The 21250-nt window shown below is 41.3% G+C and overlaps 1 protein-coding gene across 4 annotated transcripts; it reads right to left on the bottom strand.

Annotated features, from left to right (window-relative positions):
• Positions 1–2441: 2441 nt before the first annotated feature.
• On the bottom strand, positions 2442–20637 carry LOC133003548 (von Willebrand factor A domain-containing protein 5A-like). Of its 4 annotated transcripts, none has more exons than XM_061073316.1 (19): positions 20390–20637; positions 12324–12368; positions 11928–12130; positions 11609–11831; positions 10490–10656; positions 10287–10401; positions 10022–10197; positions 9845–9933; positions 9592–9736; positions 8442–8521; positions 8247–8361; positions 7992–8150; positions 7435–7538; positions 6327–6547; positions 6071–6133; positions 5620–5706; positions 4843–5024; positions 3895–4018; positions 2442–3757 (listed from the first exon to the last, which is right to left on the bottom strand). In XM_061073316.1, exons 2-19 carry the CDS (start codon positions 12361–12363, stop codon positions 3678–3680), a joined length of 2373 nt encoding a protein of 790 aa, XP_060929299.1. In that variant the 5' UTR covers positions 12364–12368; positions 20390–20637; the 3' UTR covers positions 2442–3677. The 4 variants fall into 4 exon arrangements, with proteins under 4 accessions (XP_060929299.1, XP_060929300.1, XP_060929301.1 ...); XM_061073317.1 differs by having other exon boundaries at positions 4843–5012; XM_061073318.1 differs by having other exon boundaries at positions 5620–5685.
• Between the last annotated feature and the right edge of the window lie 613 nt (positions 20638–21250).

Here is a 21250-nt window from a genome sequence, read left to right as displayed (position 1 = left end):
GTGTAGACGAGATAAACATAAGTACCGGATCCAAAAATGTTTCCGGATTCCGGCAATCCAGGTTACTTATGGAAGTCAGTAAATACATACATTACATACATACATATATACATGCATGCATAAATAAATAGATAGATAGATAAATTACAGTTCATAGAGAATGAATAGGGGATTATTTCAGTTTTCTTTTTGGTTTTAGGCAGTGGTAGAAATACTTTGTTACTGTACTTAAGTAAAGTACAGATATGTGAAAAATCTACTTGAGTATTTATTTTCCTGACGACTTTTAACTTTTACTCCCTACATTTGAGCACAAATAGCTGTACTTTCTACTTCTTACATTCTCAAAACTGGCTTGTTACTTGAGCAGCGGAGGTTGGCGGAACGTGCACCTTTACGCACGGCGCAACTCTCTCTCGCTCTCTCGCTCCTGCAGGAGCTCGGTTCAGTCTTTATTATTAGGGCCCAGGCACTGACAGACATGTGGCCCTATTGAAATTGTAAGGATTATTATTCAGGCAAATTAATTGGCTTTTTGAGGGCTTTTATTAGGTGACTTTACATAATTTTTTGAAAGTATTCCTTTTTCGATTCACATTCGTTTTCCCTTTCCTGCTTCGTGTCAACATCTGCACATAAATACATAGCTCGAAGCAGCAAGTGGTTAACTTTTCTTAAAGAAAATATTGGAAGTAGTTGGTTTAAACAAAAACTGTTAGCAAATAGACAATCATTGGTTGGCCGTGTCTACTTAGTCTTACACGTCCACGTAAACAAAACAAACAGATTTAAAACAAGTCGAGATGGAAAAACTAACAACACAACCAATTATATAAGCAAACGCAAAAACAACTTTCAGCCAACACAACCAAAAACAAACACTGTGTCATTGACTACTACTACTGCATATTCACGCACACAATACATTTTTTTAATGGACCTCCCAAATGGAACCCTGGGTAATCAGGCCCAGTTTTCCACTCACTATAATGCCAATATAATTTTTGCAAAGATATTATATATCTATATATTGCCAATTCCAATCCTTAGACGCCCTTTGTGCTGACTCAACACAACTTAGAAGCTGTTGAGTCTTTATATATGTATTGTACAAACTGGCTAATGTGTACAACTTCAAGCAGGGTTGTGTCTTCACTTTGCCGTCCCTACAGGCAACATACCCTACAGGTGGATTGTCACCCTGCTGGAAACAAATGCAAACACAACCCCAGGCCCATTCAGTGAAGATAGTCTAATGATAAATAAACAGGCTTACATGTAGATGCGTGGACAAGCTGGCGGGCAGGTAAACATCCAGGCAGTTAAAATGCAAAATACAGCTAATAGACACAAAATGTTCATTTGGTCTATTAGTTGCAGGTCTATTAGTGTTCTTAGGTAGAATCAAGAGGCACTTGTTTATTCTGTTGTGTTGATTCTTTGTTGTCGCTAGAAGTTCAGATGCACTTGTCCAATACTATTTTAACCTCAGCATCTCGGGTTCAAAATTTGTAAAATTATACATTATATATATAGTGTATATATTAAGTACATTTCAACACCAGATACTTTTGATACTTAAGTACATTTAATATGAGCAACTCTAAGACTTTCACTCAAGTCATTTTCTGACGGGTGACTTTTACTTTAACCGGAGTCACTTTCAAGTAAGATATCTGTACTTTTACTCAAGTATGGCTTTCAAGTACTTTATACACCACTGTTTTTAAGAATGTTATGTCGCATACGTAGACAGCATAAACAGGCAGTTGTGAGAGGAAACCAGACCCGGCCATTTATAGTCTCCCTGCCAGTCCTACAGAAGGGACAAACTGGACAAACACATGACGTCTGAGTATCACAGATTAGCCTGTCAGCGCCGAAATCCAATGTACAGTTCAAAATCATTAAAAGAAACACATTAACATCATGATTCCTTTAAGTTTTTGTGTCCGTGTTTGTCCCCCCCCCCCCCCCCAAAAGCTGTAAACCTAGGGGAAGCACTGACACTGAATATTTTATTTAACTGCTACTGTATTAAATGCTGATGTTAAAAGTGTTTGCACAACAAATGTTATGGCACTTTCGTTCATATGGCAGAACATTGAAAATAAAATTGCGCTATACACTACTTTTTAATTCATTATTGGATTTTGCGTATACAAATGCGATTAATCGTGATTAATCAGGGAAATCATGCGATTAATCGCGATTAAAACTTTTAATCGTTGCCCAGCCCTAATATAGATATATACAGACATATATATTGGCTGAGGTCTGCTTTATAAGACAAATTCACTGGATTAAATCTAGAAGACTTGAGCAGGTGTGTGATTTTAGAGTGATTTTGAAATGCAATGCACATATCCCCTCTGTATTATGTCTACCATGATGAGACTGTATATGGAATGTTGCATGATTCATAAATAATCAAAATCAAGTTTCGGGCTGTAAGATTCAACTTTAATAATACAGTGTAACAGTTTCTGATTTAAAAAAAGGTTAACATTAAAGGTGCAACAGATGAACAATTCTTTGTTTTGTTATATGGTCAATTCTGAACAGATGAAGAATAATGTGAATACATTTAGGCACACACTACTACTGAAGTGGATAGTGCAAATAATTATTATTAATTACTGTTGCTATAATGTGTCAATGCATCTGCCATACTGGACCAGGCAAGACTGCCCTGTTAACACATACCAGCCGCAGTCTGTCTGGGAAAAAAACACAATAAGGTTTAAATTCCAGCTGATTTCAATTAGCTGCTTTTTGTATTGATGAGTTTTGTGATCTACATGGAAAACAAATGAAAAATTCTCATTTAAATGTCAATTGTTCAGATATCATCACTGCTAGACAGAGAGGAGTGTGTCCACGTCAAACTTAATTTAATGTGAATTACTGACTTTTTCAAAATTAAAGCACTGTTGTTTCACTCGATATAAAGCATTGCTGCAATTAATCAAATCTAGACTTTGTAGAAAAAAAACTGAAAAGGAAGTGATTCTATGAATATAAATGTTGTTGCCCAAGTGGAGATCAGCAGCCACAACACCGGGGAACATCTGTGTCAGTCCAATATTGTGAAAAAATAAATTATCAAATTATCAAATTGATCTTTTTGGAAGGATATTGACACTGCTGCTGTCTATAATCCGAAGTTTAGATGAGTACAAGTTCAACTTGGCCCACAGACTGAATGGACAAGACATATGGCTAGTGTGAAGCCGATGAGATGAAGGGTCCTAGAAATATGCATCCCACAGACAGACAGACAGACAGACAGACAGACAGACAGACATCTGTGGAAGTCGTAGGTAGGTATATGCTGATTTTCAATTTGTCCATATTCAAATAAATACTGATTCTTGCCTATACTACAAGTCAAACTATTGATTCTAAATAACTGGAGACAAAACCCACGTAGATCACAAACCCTTGAAAACAAATTGTCGACATCAGTTGAAATTAAAATGTAAAAGTATTTTTTATACAGACAAACGGAGCTCCCCCTAACGTGCGTGCGTTTACAGGCCGCTCTTTCCCAGTCCAAAATGGTGGCGACGCTGGTGTACGAGCCAGTTGGCCAATGCGGCCCTATGTATACAGTATATGTCTATGGTCATGCTTTTAATCCGGAAGAAGAAAAGGAAGGCAGTTTAATGAAATCCTCAGAGCCCCAGGTCGTTTGTCTGCACACTGAAACCCAATAGTGTGCTTGCAGCTACCACACACTCTGCCACACTTGGTGCTGGAAATAAACACAACAAAAAACACATCACATAAGTCAATAACAGATGGGGCACAATGGCTGACAGGCTATACACCCTCACACATTGTTTAAACTTGATTCATTATTGGATCTAACTATTATTTATTGATTGTTACCGTTCTGAGCACGGAGCCAGGACACAGCCTTCATAGCCAGAAGCTCCCACTCTTCCTTAGCATCCATCTTGAATCCATGAAGCCAGATCAGAGCCAGAATGGTGGCCCACACTTCCTGGTTCACCTAATTTACACAAAATTCAAACAAAGAAAGAGAGTTTGAGGGGAAATTGGATTAAATGTCATTAATACAACAGTATGCAAGCATTTTAAATTCACTAGAGAAAAATTCAAAATCCTGCAAAAAAGTCTTTATTACTCTCTATTTTACTAAAAGACACTAGAATCCAATATCTAAGCCCTGGCCCAAAATAAAACCGTATCAAACTACACAGGTGGGATATTTCTTCTTCATTACTCTCTTTGCTAAATAAATCAGTAGAAAACACCCTCTGGGATTTTGAGGTAGGTTGTCTTGTTAAGTCAGAAAAACTGCAGATTTTTTTCACATGAAGCAGGACATTATCTCATTTTTCAGAAAAACAGGGCAGCATTTTTCTTTTGCAGTAATGCAGTAAGCTTCTGTACAACAGTTATAATATTATATACTAAATAAAAAAGGTAAATGCCTTTCACAAGCAGGAGGTTAAAATGACCACAAGAGGGCATCATACTTAGTTTCTGAATGTGGTTATGCTGAGCAGTCCTATCATTACTTTCACTCTCATATGTGCAGCTCATTAAGGAACACAGCAGCTCTGTCACATTCCTATTAGATTGTAAATCAGCTCGTTCTCCTGCGGACTTATTTCCACTGCTGTGTCATAGCTTGACTCATAAGATATATATATTTTAGCAATAGAGAAGCAAACATTTTCTTATGTTTGACATCATTGTTATGTTTTGCTTGATCCTATGTGCTTTTTAACAAAGTGGCATCACAAAAAAACAAATGAAGAAATCTGTTTCAAAATAATAAAAAATAAATAACTTAGCATTAGGACTCACAGCTGAAGGCTTTGTGTTCTCCACCTCCTCGCTGGTCTTTCCCACAGCAGCAGCCAGAGCTGGATCAAGCAGCCAGCAGCCAGACGCTTTCTGCAGGGAGACCAGCTGCAGCAAAGGGTCTCTGGGTGGCTGCTTTATTGGTTCAGCGACTTCGTCAACGTAGTCTGACTCTGGGTAAAAAACTATGGTAGTTATTCTAATAAAAACCTACTGGTTAGGATACTAATATGGTCCACACAGTGAGTATTTGCAAGGCTAACTATATGAGCAAATCTATCTATATGCCTGTCTGTCTACCTATCTACCTATGTCTTGCTTGTCTGTTCTTCTGTGACGACTGTATTTCCTTGAATAAAAGGAAACCTATGTTCTCAACTAAATAGCAGAATCCTACAGTACGAAGCCGAGCATCTTCCATTCCTACAATAACAACTAAAACCATATTAATCATGATGAATGGATTCCCTCAACAGAAAAGGGTTAGAGTGCTCTTACTTTGAAACGGATTCCAGATGTGTTGCAAATGTTTATGTTTGTGACACATTCAACAGATAAACAGTGAAACTGTGGTGAAATAACTTTTTGAGGAAGTGGGCATGACCCCAACTCTTTAGAAGAGGACATACAGTAGTTACTGGTGTATTTCCAATTTCAAAAGAACCTACGCTAAACAGTAGTAGTCTGAAAACACCCACCAATGACTACTTAGTCTTTGAATCATCATCAGTCTTTATAAATAGAATCAATATATGTTGTTAAGTCAGTGTGTGCGGATACCTTCAAGGCAGATGTCATCACAATCTTCAAACGCTGCACTTTCGAGAGCCAGGCCACCACAGTCTGCTTTGTTTAAGGAGAAATTAACTGATATAATAGCAACACAAATGTAATGGTTGTTAGAGCCCAGTTGTGGTTAACTTACTAGTTCCATGAGTTGTAGGACCTAACCAGCCTTCAGTTAAGTATCAGTCTAGTTATCAAGATACAACATATCAGACTTATGTGAAGATAATTTGGGAAGAATATATGTTTTAAGTAAGGCACATAATCTGTTGCCAACTAATGTGCATCCAAAATATAATGTTTCCTTATATAATACATTTCAGTGGTTTTCTCCTGGGTGAATGCCTGAACATGAAATATCAAGTGATGGACATGTATATTTGTGCTCAGCAGATGTAGAATGACACCAGTGTGTGTTCACGGACCCCTTGAACCTCTTACTCACCAAAGGCCATAGTAGAAGGTGCAGACATGAAACAGCAAGCCATGGGTGCCATCAAATACATCCCTGAGACAAAAACAGTGGCAGATATATGCATAAAGACCAACAGATATAAATCCAGAAGGTTTGAGGCAAATTCAAGTAACACGACATGTGCTGAATAATTTATTGTTTAAGTTCTTCTTTTTCACCAGCTACACTCGTCTGTCACACATACATTTTAGGGTCTTAAACATGGCTCCTGGAAAAATACACTCACTGGGTGTTGGTATAGCTCTGCGCATCAGAGGTCCTTGAATCGGCTCATAGTTGCCTTTGTTGACAGCAATGAAGGCTGTGAAGGAACTGCTCACTCCTGATTGGACACTGAGCTCCACCACCTTCCCCTTCACCCCCTCGTCATGCTGTCCCTCGCCATCTCTTTCGTCCAACTCCAGGGAACGAATCAGACTCCGAGCACCTAGCCTGTGGACTGTTAATCTGTAGAAAAGAAAGAGGAGAGAGAGCAGTATGGATACCCGGGGAAAACATTAGACTTAGGTCAGGTTTGGGACCACAAAAACAGAATGACTGTTGGGTTCGAGTCTGGATTGTTAGTTCTCTCTCGGGTTTGAACGGGTCCGTACAGAGATTTGCGGAATGAGTGAAGCTTACTTTATATTTCTATAAATCCAAACATTTATTCAACCCTGTTTGGTTTACAGCAGGTTTAGAACAACCTCATTTCACCATTGCTTTTTTATTTAAGTACAAGTAGTAAATTGCCTGCGGTGAAAGTCAGAGAGGTGAGAAACAGACAATTAACTAAGGAAGACAGACTGGTTCCCTTCATTTCACATCAAAAAGAGCAGAACCAGATAGATGCTTCGAATTGTGGAAAACCAGCACAGTTTCCAGACTTAAACCTTGGAGCTGCTCTGGGATGAAGTGAGCTGCAAGTGCAACTTCTGCAACAGTGTTTGGACAAACTGTGGGAGCACTATTTGATATCCTTTGTATAAAGAACTCTATAAGGTACCGGTAGTTGGCTGCTGGATGACTCAAGATCCCAGTATTCCTGGATTCTAAAATCCCTCTACTGAGACATTCAACTAATTTAAATAACCAAGTTGTTTGAAAAACATTGGACAGATAGTGGGCAGCGTGAGCTAGGTTTTCGTTTTCAGTAATTTTACCACATAGTGTCACTTTCTTATATATGTATATAGTCAAATCTATATTTATTTGTTTGTGGGCAACTAGTTTGTTAAGTCACCTGCCAGGACAGGGTCACTTTAGGGGCCAGTTCCCCCCTGACCCCACCATTGGATACATGTGATTGCACAGTAACGTCAGCATGTGATTCAAAGTGATGCTGCTTTTTTTACCCAGTGTCCTCAGCAGGTTTGAGAGAGAAGTGTAGCTTGTTCTCAGAGGGACAACCTGCCAGGCTGTACTTCACCGTCACACCGCCCTCTGCTGCCTTTGAACTCTGAGAAAACATCACAAAACAATCCCATCTTCATAATTACGTTATAAAAATGCAACTTAATATTCTATTTTACCCTACACCTGACCATGAAAGACCATGAAAGCATCCTTACATATCATCCTTAAAAATCACTATGCATAAGTATTTTACATATGATATATAAGCATGAGATAGCAGTATGATATAAGTGTGCGTAATTATCAATTAAATATGGAATAGGTAGGAAACAGATTCAGTGTGTATCGTGGTCATGTATATAAACAGATTCAGTGTGTATCGTGGTCAAATTCCTGACTGAATTCTTAAATATTTATTTTGATTACCACCTTGATTTAGTTCAAATTGTAACAGCATGAGCTGTTAATCCTCTGGGCATAGCAACTGATATTTTGTCAGGACTCTAAGACGTTTGGCCTGCAGAAAAAGACGACCTTTATACTCCCCTGCTCCTACCTGTCCACTGAGCTGCGCATAAATCAGTGACCTCTGACCCTGGAAAATGGTTGTGATTGTTGGGGAGAGAACAGTGACAGACACTCCCTTTGGTAAATCCCACGTGACTGAGATGTCCTCCACGGCTGGCTGTAAAGCAAATCTCAGAGACTGCATCACCTGGTAAGAGGAAAATATAAAGAATAAAGACAAAAGAATTACTCTAGTAACAGTAGATTTGTATTAAAACTGTTCCCCTTGTGGCATTTGTCTTACTTTAGGTTGCATCCTATCAGCCCCTGTGATGAACTGAGCGTGACCTCCTCCTTCCTTGGCCAACCCATTGATAAGAGCAGAGCTGGCCCCTTCCCCGATCCCAAAAGAGAAACACCTACAACACAGTGGTTAAGTGTTTAACACAGACTGCATTACAACATGGGACACACTGTGGGCAGGACTCTGTGGTTTCACCTGTGGGAACCTGAATTCTTCTTCACCAGATCAATCACTTCTTTGGTGTTGAACACTTCTCCGTCAGTGAAGACAAAAACCTGGGGAGGAGTAACACAGGAGTTACATACCAGCACACCCAGTAACATGTCATCCAGCCAAGTAAGAATAATGAGAAAGGTGTGGTAACTATGAGTTTCACACACACCATTGCAACATGCTCAAGACTGTTCTTGGACATAGATGCACGTAGATGCACTGTATGAATGTGTGCGAGAAGAACTGTAGTGTAATAATACTAAGATAAGTGCTATATAAATACAGGAGATTTAAACCTAATCTATAGTTTCAATTCCATTGTTTACGCTGAATAGGTCAGTGACACTATCCAGTATCACTGCACACACGTCACTCTTGCACGACTGAACGATGCTTACGTTTTATGGCATCGTAAAATGATAGACATAATTTCTGACGAACGAAGTTTAAAACTTTTAGAGTGAGTATCCTCTATGAAATGATGCAGTTGTTGCCAAAAACCTTGAGTAATCCATAGCACAGCATCTGAACATGATCTGTGCCACATTCTATTCTAAGTGAGTGAGGCAGGGCGAAATTAGTAGGGACCACCAGTTGAGTTGCTTATGTGCATTTAGCCAAGCTTCTACTTTCAAATAAGGTGCAGCATGTCCGTAATGAGAAAACTTTATATCCTTTATGTTACCTCGTCGGTGTCTGTAATGTCCGGTGGGTTTTTAAGGCTAAGAGGTAAAAAAAAAAAAAAAAGAAGATGAGCTTGAACTACTTTATTTTTGGGACTGTCAGCTTAGTTCAAAAGTGTAAACTGTGATGGTGAACTAGTTCATTTCATTCTTTGAGCGAGCTCTTTTTAAGCATGAACTTGCATAACACTGATTGTTCTGGACCAGGAAATGGTAGAACTTTCCCTTTGAGCAAGTCACAGCCCCACAGCTCTACCTGACTCTAATGGTGGAGAGGGAGTGAGCCAATTTTAAGAGTTATAGTTCTGTCACATAAACAGAGACGATAGTGCGTTGACTCTGATAGTGATGATAGCATTGATTAACGTACAACTTTTGCTTACTGTGTGTGTGTGTGTGTGTGTGTGTGTGTGTGTGTGTGTGTGTGTGTGTGTGTGTGTGTGTATTACTTGTCTAGGTTGATTAGGAATGCAGGGCTGGCTGTAAATGTGTTTGATGGGTTCAAGGATCTCTGTTCCTCCCAGATTCGCCTGCATCGCTTCGACTTTCTTCAGAGCCTCTTCTAAGTTCTTCTCACTGTACTCCACACTCTTACTGCAATCACACACGTGCATGAACACATGTAAACACAACATGCACAAACAAGCATTAACAACAAGAACAGAATGAGATCTTTTGAATGGACGTGAGGTAGTGACTTACGGGAAGATGTGTTCAAAGCCGGAGCCGAAACTGTAGATGTTGAAGTAGCAGCCCATTGGTAAGCTCTTCAACAGGAGCAGTAGAGTATCCTGAGGGAAGCAGACACAAGTTGGTTAAGGTAACTGTGTTTGAGACACTATGAAAAGTTTAATGACAGAGTTTTCACTCGCTGATTACCCTGGCACTGGCAATTCGAGATTCTTGCTGCTTGGTGTCACTTGTTGGACAATCCATACTCCCAGATCGATCCAGTAGAAGCACAAACTCTCCACGTGAGGCGAGTGAAGACATCACAGACTTGGGGAACTCAGGGTACAGGCTCAGCATCAGGACTGGATCGCCCATCAGACTCCCTGAAACATCATTTATTCCAACACGTGTAACTCAGAAGATGATTGACTTTACTATTGTGCAAGTAACAACCTGACTCGTTTTCACTCACCAGGTTTGGCAGAGGCTTGTCCTGCCTCCACCAGAGCAGTGGGCTTGTGAGCATCTCTGTAATAAATCAGCAGCTCAACATCTCTGTCAAACTTGTGTCCTGCAGCCAACTTGACCTGCAGTTCACAAAGCACTCAGTTATATTTGTAGCTTGCAGTGCTGAGGAACAACCACACACAGAGGACATGTGAGCAGTCTACCTACCCTGGCCTGCGTCTGCTCTGCGTTGACGTACTGGAGAGACTCCAGAGAGCAGCTGGACTCGACTTTGGAGATTGGACGAGAAGACGACACTCGGACCGAAAAGGACAGAATGTAGGGAACCAGAGAGGCTGGAACAGAGGTCACCTGCACACCAGCACCTTCAGAACCTGTATACAACACAAGAAAAGAGAATAATATGTAAAGGTTGATACCCTTCTCCCTGCTGCTTACTTCAGATCCTCTGATCCTGAGGTGTTCCCAGGCAAGATGGTGTACACACTACAGCAGGTTCTTGGTCTGCCGCTGGGTCTACTCTTATTTGGGAGATCAGATGCGAAAAAGTTACTCAATTGGCTCCTTTCATTGTGCTAATGCAGTGATTTCAAACTGATGTATGACATCCTCACACTGCCTCTGAACCTGGGAGGAAAGTTCAGCTACTCATGTTCCACTCATACTCTACTTTTGTATTTTATGTCTGAGGTAAAAAGAATTTGGAAAAATTACACAAAAAAGCATGACAAAATGAGGTACGGTGACCTGAAACCACAATTCCTACAATCAGCAACTAGTGGGGGGGACAGTCATGGCTGCTGCAAATCGTGGAATGTCAGATTAAAATTACACAATTATACTGTAAGTTAAGATAAATACATAAAAAAATACATGACAGATGTCAGGTTTGATTGGTTCTCCACCTCGAACAGGTCAAAAGTCATTTCACCGGTAATTTATTAGGATTTCAATATCAGGATTTGCGGGTAAAGGGTAAAGCCTGAATAGTTACTATTATTATTATTATTATTATAACACTCAGAAAAGTGCATACATCTGAGGCCCAACACTCAAATTTGTATTTAGATCGCGGCAAATTATACTAACTCAAGACATATTCTCAGCGAAATCAATGAAAAAAAACAAAAAAGGCCTGTTTCGCAATGTGAAAGAAAGTGAAGAAAAAAATAGCTCCGGTTCAATATTGTTCTTTTATCAACCATACCACATTCTGCCAACAAATTTCATTGTATTGATGGGCACTTAGTACTTGACGCTACCCCAGTGACAGACAAGACACAATTTGGTTTGCATTAAACCAAAAGTGCTGGCTGGGTTTCGTACCCTGAGGTTCATAGCGAGGGTTGAGCACAGCAGGCAGACAAAACCTCAGCCCATCATCCGCCTGCACAGCCAGCTCAGTGACGTACTCCAGCCTGATGGAGGCGCTCTCTCCTGGAGGCAGACTGCCCACACTCAAAGTGAATATATCTGGACTCTGCTCGCTCTCCTCCAACAGGAAGGCCTGCTGACCGGAGCTCAGCGCATCATCATAATCCTCACGAGCCTGAAGACACAGACACAACACACGTGAGCTACACTCACTGTTTTACTTGTACTTTAGGATCCATCACACTGAGTGACACGTCACTGTCCAGCTCACCTTCTGTTTCTCCTTCACCTCAGCTACAATCTGTGTCTGTCCAATCTGAGCACTGAAGTGACAGACAGCAGCATCTCCAGGCAGAGGGAAGACGAAAACAGCTTCCAGAGGTTTGTCCTCCTTGTTCTCGTAGTTCAGAGTGGAGACCACTGTCGCCACATGGTCCCTCACCTCCAGCTCCACCTCAATGCTCTTCAGGGGAACTGAGCAAGAAACAAAAACAATATAAAGATGATGTGAGAACTTTTGTGTATTCTGTATTTGCTGTACTCTATTCTATTCTATAATTTATAGCGACATTTAACAAGCATCTGTCTAATAAATTGAAAAAACAGGATTATATTTTCTGACCCCAATTCATTACATTAATGTTGTGTTTTTATAACAGCTTTGTACCTGGTTCCTTCTGGGCAGTAAGTAGTCCACAGCATTCCATTGTGCCTGTGAAACAATTAACAACACACTTAAGGACTTACTGTTGTAGGGATGAGTGTAAATTAGGGATGGGCATAATTAATCGACGATCGATTAATTGATCATTAAGAATTTCGTCGATGACATTATTTTGTCATCGACGTAATTCTGTTGCGTTCACTGACAACACTACGAAGCTATACGTCTCCATGAGCGCATGAGGAGTCCACTGCTCTTCTTAAAGTAGGAGGTCGGAATATCCGAGTTGCCTGAACGCAGCACAGTGAGGATGTTAGCAGGTGTAGGAAGCATCCCGGAGCTATTCTCTACTAGCCCCGCTGAAAGAGCAGCAGCTAGCCGCTGAGAGGTAGATGGATTAGACAGTTCTCGACCTCTCAGTCCAGTTGTTGTCACGTTCTCAATCCCGGAAACCATCACCCAGACCCCGGTCTGTCGGGGTTCCCTTACCCGTAGACTAGTGTAAATGACAGTTATTTTGCATTGCAGGTGTTCAGCAGTACCAACAGTACATTGTAGTGCCTACTTTAAGGTACTTTCATATCTAAAGGCCGATTTAAAGTCGTTTTTTACGCACGCACGCACGCACGCAGCTTCTACGGACTCGTTTTGGTTTATAGTTCCCCCGGGGTTGCGCGGGTTGCAACGCAATTCACCGCCAGACCACTAGGCGGAGTAATGTTTGTTGTTGAAGTCGGCTCTTCTTCGTGTGTGGCACACGTTTATTGACATCGCCACGGCGGCTCCTCAGAGCCTTTTTATGGCGGACAAATCCGCCGGTCAGTGACGGGTTATACTAGTGGACATGGTTTTGGATCTTTTCTGCCAAGTGCTCTTCTATTTGGTCCATATTCGTTCTTCGAAATCTTCCGTGGCTTCCGCAGTTTGATGGATTGAAACCGGAAATGCGACTCCGGACGGGATGTAGTAAGCAGACCAATCACAAGCCTTGCGGGCTGCGTGAGGCTCGCGTCGCTTTGTCGTATAGTCAGAAAAATTGGCTGACGCACGCAAGCCGCAACACGCCCCCCGCAAGTACGCGAGGGGCGTGTCGCGTCGCTCGCGTGCGTGCGTCCGTCCGTAAAAAGCCTAGTATAAATCGGCCTTGACTCAGATGCGCCAGACACAGAGGCATCAACTTCAACTCTCTTGCGTGTTTTACCAGTGGCAAGACGTAATGACACGATGTGAGTTAGGAATGCCTGACTTTAGACTTAACTATCCAATAGGTAGCATAGAGACATGTAACATAGAGAATGACAGCAGTTCTAGCCTTTCATGGATGTGCTGTTGGAATGGGTGACGCAAGCAGAGGGAGATATACAGTATGGGGATGCTGTGGGAGACATCTTCAGACTTGGAGGTGACATTTGCTCATGTTACTCTGTTTGTGTTTGTATATTGTTGCACCTTCTGGTCTCCTTGATGCATCAAGTCTACATAAAAAAGTATTAGAAAACTATTTTGTAGTTGAAAAGTAACTTTTTCTATACATAAAAATGTTATGACCTTTCTATTACTTATGGATTGTCCAAGAACTTAATTTCCGTTTCAAAGGAAACATTCAAATCAGTTTCCTGTGTCTAAATTCCTGTCTTAAAAGTATCAGGTGTAAAAGGGATGTAAACTATTTTAAAAAGGAATGTTAACAAGACATAAAGATCTAGGAAGACTGACACTGCAGGAGTGGAGTTGTTTGTTTACGGCTCAGCATCAAAGGATTCATGTATGTCCGCGTTACAGAACATCGTGTTTTAATGGCGTGTAATCAAACTTTGACGCCACGCCACGGTCACACTGTGTGACGAAAAAAAAATGTCAACCAGTTTTTATCTCCATCTTGTTTTGATGACACTCATCTCAATTTGAAGTTGATCCGATGAAAACCCTGGTACAAGTTCATCAAAGTAAAAATGTGGAATATGGCCAAAATGGCCACTAAATGTAAAATAGCAGGCTTCCTGTTGTGTTTTTCCAATTGCACCTAAAAACTTTTTTGTTTGTCTGGTCATGATACACCTGTATATCGATTTTTGTGAAGACCGGTCAATGTGAACACGTTCCAGGGGTCTCGGGGGGCACCGTTGAGCCATTTTGCGACGCCCATTGAAAATTCCTTCAGAATACGTAAGTTTTCACCACTTTCTAACTTTCTGCAAATTTTGGTAAGAAGTTGAGCATGGTAAAGCCCTCAAAAAGCCAATTAATTTGCCTGAATAATAATCCTTACAATTTCAATAGGGTCTCACCTGACACCTTTGATGTCAGTGCTCGGGCCCTAATAATTCATTTGCCTGAATAATAATAAAAATAGCTAAAATTTCTAGGGCTGCAAAGCAGCACTGGGCGGGCCAGAGCACATGCATTTTGAAGCGTTGCATGCGTTTTGCCTGAAAAAAATAAATAATGACACATAGAGCTTTTCAGGCTTGGACTCTGATCATGAGACAGAAGTTTGGTGGTGATAGTACAATGCACAGTGGAGTTATGACAACATCGTCTCCTTTGGCAAAGGTTCTTTGGCGAAGGATGAACCTTCGCCGCACCTCAATGTTAACACGGTTTGAGGAAATGTCTCAATTCTGAGAGAGAGAGAGATGATGAGAGACGTCACCTTTGCAAGACAAAGATTCCTTCGAATTATGACCACTGTCACTGCAGGAGTGGAGTTTGTTTGTTTACGGCTCAGCATCAAAGGATTCATCGTCCATGTATGCCCGCGTTACAGAATCTCGTGTTTTAATGGCATGTAATCAAACTTTGACGCCATGCCACGGTCACACCATGTGACGAAAAATCGATCTTTGGATAACTTTCAATCTCCGTCTTGTTGTGATGACACTCATCTAAATTTGAAGTTGATCCGATGAAAGCCCTGGTACAAGTACATCAAAGTAAAAATGTGGAATATGGCCAAAATGGCCGCTTCCTGTTGTGTTTTTCCAATTGCACCTAAGACTTTTTTGTTTGTCTGGTCATGATACACCTGTGTATCGATTTTTGTGAAGATCGGTTAATGTGAACACGTTCCGGGGGTCTCTGGGGCACCGTTGAGCCATTTTGTGACGACCATTGAAAATTCCTCCAGAATAAGTACATTTTTTTCTAACTTTCTAACTTTCTGCAAATTTTGGTAAGAATTTGAGCATGTTAAAGCCCTCAAAAAGCCAATTCATTTGCCTGAATAATAATAATAACTAGGGCTACGTTGTAGCACTAACGGGCCCGAGCACACGGGCGGTTTTATAGTCTGTTGCGGTCGGTGAAGAGAGAGCGTTCGATGACCAAGTGCTCTTCTCCGCGTTGCATGCGTTTGCGCACTGCGGCAAGGATAAACGCTTCACTTCCTGTAGCCAGCAGGTGGCGCTGTGATTTTCAGTCATGGCGTCTTTGCAGATGTCATCAGGTCGTGACTCTTGTCTTACGCCTTAGTTGGACTCGATTGAACCAAATATGGCTGAGATACAGAAGCTCGTGTTTCGATGGCGTGTAATCAAACTTTGATGACAGATCACGGTCACATGGTATGACGAAAAGTTAAAATTCGAATAACTTTAGATGTCCAACTTGTTGTGAAGACACTCATCTAAATTTTAAGTTGATCTGATGAAATCCCTACGACAAATATGTCAAAGTAAAATTGTAGAAAATGGCCACCAAATCCAAAATGGCGGGCTTCCTGTTTGGTCTAGCATATGTATCCAAGAGACTTATTTCTTTATCATGAAAAGGCACATGTCCCTATCGATTTTTGTAGATGTCGGCAAATCATAATGCCGGGGCTGCCCTTTAGGGGGCGCTAGTCAGTGATTTTGCCACGCCCATTCCCTAAAACTATCTGGATGTCTTCAGGGGGGGGGGGGTCTGTTGATACACACATGTAGTTTGAGGGAGGTTGAACCTTGAACACCGAAGTTATAGCAATTTTATGCGTCATGGCGAGTTGATGAACTTTAATGCCTCGCCATCAATAATGCGCTTGATGAAAAGTCACAGTAATCTTATGGCTACATTATCAATGTCTTGAGACCCATTTGATACAGTTTGACATGGTTTCGCAAAGTGGATGAGGAGGAATACTTCCAAGTGTAAGACGTTCCAAAAACAAGACATTTCCTGTTGCCACCAGGGGGCGCTGTGGTTTTAAGTCACGATTTCTGTGTAGATGTCTTCAGATCGCGACTCTTGTCTTACATGACTAGTTTGGAGTCGATCAAACCAAATATGTCTGAGATACAGAAGCCCGTGTTTTGATGGCGTTTAATCAAACTTTGAAACCAGGCCACGGTCACATGGTATGACGAAAAGTTAACAATTTCAATAGGGCCTCATCTGACCTTTGATGTCAGTGCTCGGGCCCTAAATATCTATATTGGCTAAAAGTGGTGTAAGGCCCTTGTGAGAGATGGAAATACAGTTTGTAATAGATAAAATGAAAACATTTGACAAGGTCACATTAGAAGCTTCTATTTAAAGCTGAATGAACCACCCCTTAGTTATGCTGCTACAGGCGTAGACTCCTGGGGGAACTCCCATCATCTACTGAGCAGTTCACTCCTTTCTCTGGTCCACATGTATTTTTCTCACATTACTACACTGTAATAATAACTGATGCTGTTATCATTGATACCATCGTTAAATCTATAAGTATCGCTATTAGAGATGAGCCGGATAAAGCACTTTTGCCGATTACGAGTATAATACGAGTAATCTGAGTCATTATCTGTGCTTGGACTGAATGAAAATCCTCACACAGCGTCACAGCGCTCCTCCCGTCACACACGGCTCTGCTCACTCACTCACAGAACAGCTCTCTGTCTCTCAGTCACTCAGGTTCACTGCGCATCGGGACTGTTCCATAGGCTCAGTCAAGGAAGCAGAAATGATTCGTTCATTTCCCGACTGGGTCTTCGGGTACGAGTCTTTGGAAAAATTTTCACGAGACCTGCAATGGCTCAGTAGAGGAGCGCTGGAGATGCGAGGGACGTTCACTGTCTCCCGGAGAAATGAACACTCTGTGTTTTTAGTATAGAAAGACGTGAATTATATTTGTTCACAAGTCATAATGACTGGTTTTGTTATTTTCACTTTACATTTACACTTACTTTACAGTAAAGTAAACCTCTATTAAATACAGTACAACATGACAGTTTGTATGGTTTGAAATTGTCATCTATTATCACACTGGCATTTAATTATCACGGCAAACAATTACACTGCACTAAACTTAAAGTGTTAATGTAACTATACTAAAAACAGAGACACCTGGTGTGGAAATAAATTAAAAAAAAATAAAAATAAAAAAATCATTAAAAAATGTCAAAGTTAATAAAGAAAGTTATGTTGAACCAGCCCACTTCCGGGTTAAATCACACCCACTTCCGGGTTAGGCCCCGCCCACTCCGAGTACGGATACGGATACGGATAATTCATATGGATAACAGATACAGATACAGACAGTGTTGGGAAGGATACTTTCAAAACGTATTCCGTTACAGAATACAGAATACATGCCCAAAAATGTAATCTGTAACGTATTCCATTACATTAACTAATCTGAGTAACGTATTCTGAATACTTGGAATACTTCCGGTTTTTATTGCATTTTTTAAGTGTATGATTGCGGCGTTGTTCTCTCTCTCCGCCGATGCGGCGATCGCTTCGGCGTCGAGTCTATTTTTTGCGCTTGACGCGAGCGTATCGCTCTAGGAAACACACTGAAAAATGATTTTAAACGATATTGATGACATTTTATATGATATAAATGATAAAGTATGCATCCCATAGTTTGTATTCCCCTTCTGAGTTTTAATTTTACCAATTTTACCGATCACATTATTAAATGCCCCCCTCTGCCCATCCACTACAGACACACAAGCAGTCATAAAGATAAAAAGAGAGGGGGGGGGGCGGAGAATACGTAATTTACCCTCGACACCCGACATTGAACGGAGCAAACAGCGGAGAAGTTCTTGAAGATGGATGAAATTAAATTGGGACGCTGTTGCAGTTAATGTTGGAGCAACAAGTGACTATATGCTTTTATACTACTGGGTCAACGGGTGATATTATTAGCGCTGCCCGGCGCTTCAGCGTCCGGTGTGAACCCGGCGTGCCTCGCTGGCCTCCTGCAGAGCCATGACAGCGGAGCTCTGGAAGCGCAGGTCGGTCTTCTCTCACCAGGCGCTGGAAGGGCAGCTTGCCGATCAGCAGCTCCGTAGATTCCTGGTAGCGACGGAACTCTCTCAGAGCCTCGGTCCCGGGCCTGTGTCCCGAGCCGGTCGCGGTGAGGCTCTTTCACGCCGCCGGGGGCCCGGGCGCTCTTACGGCAGCCCTGGTCTCCAGCTGCTTCCTGGGGGCTTTGCCGCCGGTGGATTTACGAGAGAGTGAATAAACTCGAGAAGTACCATCATGTAATCCACTGATTTCAACAATGTAACTGTATTCTGAATACCATCTATTTATTTTGTAACTGTAACGGAATACAGTTACTCATAATTTGTATTCTAAATACGTAACGCCGTTACATGTATTCCGTTACTCCCCAACACTGGATACAGATAATGCTGTCCTCGCTCATCCCTAATCGCTATTATGATTTTCATTAAACAACCAGTGTTATAAGGACTCTTACACAACTGTAGCTTGTCTCTCTCTTGTGTCCCCCCCCCTCCTCCCCCGTCTCTCTTCCCCATTTTTCTCCTCTTGCCCAACCGTCTGAGTCATCCAATCTGGTTCTACTAGTTCACTGTTTACTCTCCACAGTCAGTGTGTGTTTTGTGATCTGTTGGGTTTGTCTAAAAGATTGTAAGGTATCCACCTCACTATGTGAAATGTTTCGCGAAAATGTATTGTAAAATAATGGTAATTGTTAATGGGTCTAAATGTGACAATGCCTGCAACTCTTGTTCCAAAATTTGAGTTGTTGTTCTACCAAGGACTATTTTGGCCACTAAAAGGTGTACCGGGACTACTTACTACTGTTCGACATTCTTTCCTCAACTGCTTGTCAATAGAACAACTGAATTCTTCCACTTCAATGAAATATTGAACATGATCATTTCTGGATTAACAGAAATATAGGTAACACTTAAAAACACCCATGTTTTGAAGGGGAGGCTGAGGTGACGGGTGTTCAGCTGCAACATGCAACTTCCACACTAGATGTCACTGAATTCTACACACTGAACCTTTAAAAAAGATTAGGTTAAATAACATAACCACTTCTTTATTAATGTAGTAGTAAAACAAATGATTTAGAGGCATTTGACGGGTGAACAGGCAGCTGTCCTGGGCAAGTAAAATATCACACTTTGTCTTGTAAATCTGGCTAATAACTAATTTTTCTGACGCTTGCTTAATCAAACCAAACTCCTCAGAAATTTAAAAACACACTTACTACTAAGTCAACAGAAGCTAAATAAAACGTACTCAACTCATCCTGGCTTGGGTTTCCACAGTTTCAGCAATAATCCATTCTAGTTTCGTCAAAATAAGTCGTTATTACTTCGTGTTAGACTTTGAATTAAGTGCATTGACAAGGATTGAATTGCCACTTTTTTTTAATGGACTTTGTTGGGTTTGGATTGAGCAACATAGGGCTCTTCCAGGTAAAAAAGGACGGATCTAACTTATAAATATACACGTCTACTCACACTTCGGTTAAGATCCTGGAACTGTTTTAACGTAAAACAAATACAACTGTATTCACAATCATACTTTGTGCATCGTCCATCGCGTCACACCCATACAGTCTGTGGTCACGCCCACCTTGTCCAGTTGGTGGCGCAGTCACAGAAACATGTACGCACCATCAGAAGTTACGGATCGTAAAACAAACTGAAGAAGGCAGCGGGTTTTTGTAGACGCCATATTTTGTATCCACATTGCAGCGATGTATTTTACCACTGAGATTCGTCTCCAGCGCCAGTGTGACGTTAAACAACGTTATTTCCAGTGTGTCTGGTGGAAACTTCTGGTGCGTCATTTTGTTCTACATGTATAAGTCCAGAGAAGAAGAAGCAGCTTACCTCGGGCTGTGTGGGACGCTGTCACTGCAGGTCGTTGTTAGATGTGCAGACCTGGTGCAGACACAACAGGGTAAAGCGAGGAAGAGCCTGACCTGTAAACACTGCGAGGAAAGTTCCCGTCACGCCTGCTGGTTGCTCGATTTTATCAGTAGAGAGAACCGGACGGGCGGAGCTTGAGGTTAATATTTCAGCCCTGTTGCACAAGCCCAGTATGAGATGGCTATGTCTGTGCCTTATCAGGACAGACCAGTCAGTGTCATTGCAACATTTCACTTTCTGTTTCTCAGCCTCAAACATGCACGCCATCACTGCCTAGCGGTGGAGGATAGGAATGAACACGCTTTCTGATTGGGCTGCCCATCTCTGTTATGATGAACTCTGGAGATCATCCGGACTTTCTCAACTGAGGCTGTTTGTGTGAACACATATTTGAGTGAGAGCCACACAAGTAGTATGGAGGACGATACATGACTTAAGTGTAAATAAATGTATACATAAATACGTAAATAAATGCATAAATAAGGAAATAAAACAGAAATGTATAAATAAATGTCTTAAATATATTGCCACGTTTATTTATTTTCTGTATCTCTGTGTCCGTATGCTAATGAGAAAGGCGGTCCTAACCTCAGTCTCATGCAGGATTGGTCACAGGAGTGTGATGATCCAGTCCTACTATTTCTGCCTTTCAATGCTCACTGGTGTCCAGTAGCTGTTTGCAGTGTTGAGCCAGTTCACACTTAAAATTAACTAGTTCAAGTTCAGAGGGTTAGGGTTAGTTAAGGTAATTTTTTATTGGGATGATTTAGGTGTCAGTAGTCCTGACTGTGAGCGTCACGTCTCGTGTTGTACTGAGCACAT

This window comes from Limanda limanda, chromosome 6, assembly GCF_963576545.1.
Source record: "Limanda limanda chromosome 6, fLimLim1.1, whole genome shotgun sequence".
In the NCBI taxonomy this organism is placed as follows: Eukaryota; Metazoa; Chordata; class Actinopteri; order Pleuronectiformes; family Pleuronectidae; genus Limanda; species Limanda limanda.
Note: the sequence above shows the minus strand (reverse complement) of the source record. Positions and strands in the feature narration are given on the sequence as shown.

Bases quoted from the DNA above. Each gene is read 5' to 3' on its own strand.
- LOC133003548 (XM_061073316.1), bottom strand. From the start codon at position 12,363: ATGGAATGCTGTGGACTACTTACTGCCCAGAAGGAACCAG. The intron at 12,131-12,323 runs GTACAAAGCTGT...TTTCTTGCTCAG, and splicing joins TACTGCCCAGAAGGAACCAG to TTCCCCTGAAGAGCATTGAG. The intron at 6,134-6,326 runs GTGAGTGTATTT...TTTTTGTCTCAG, and splicing joins CAGAGCTATACCAACACCCA to GGATGTATTTGATGGCACCC.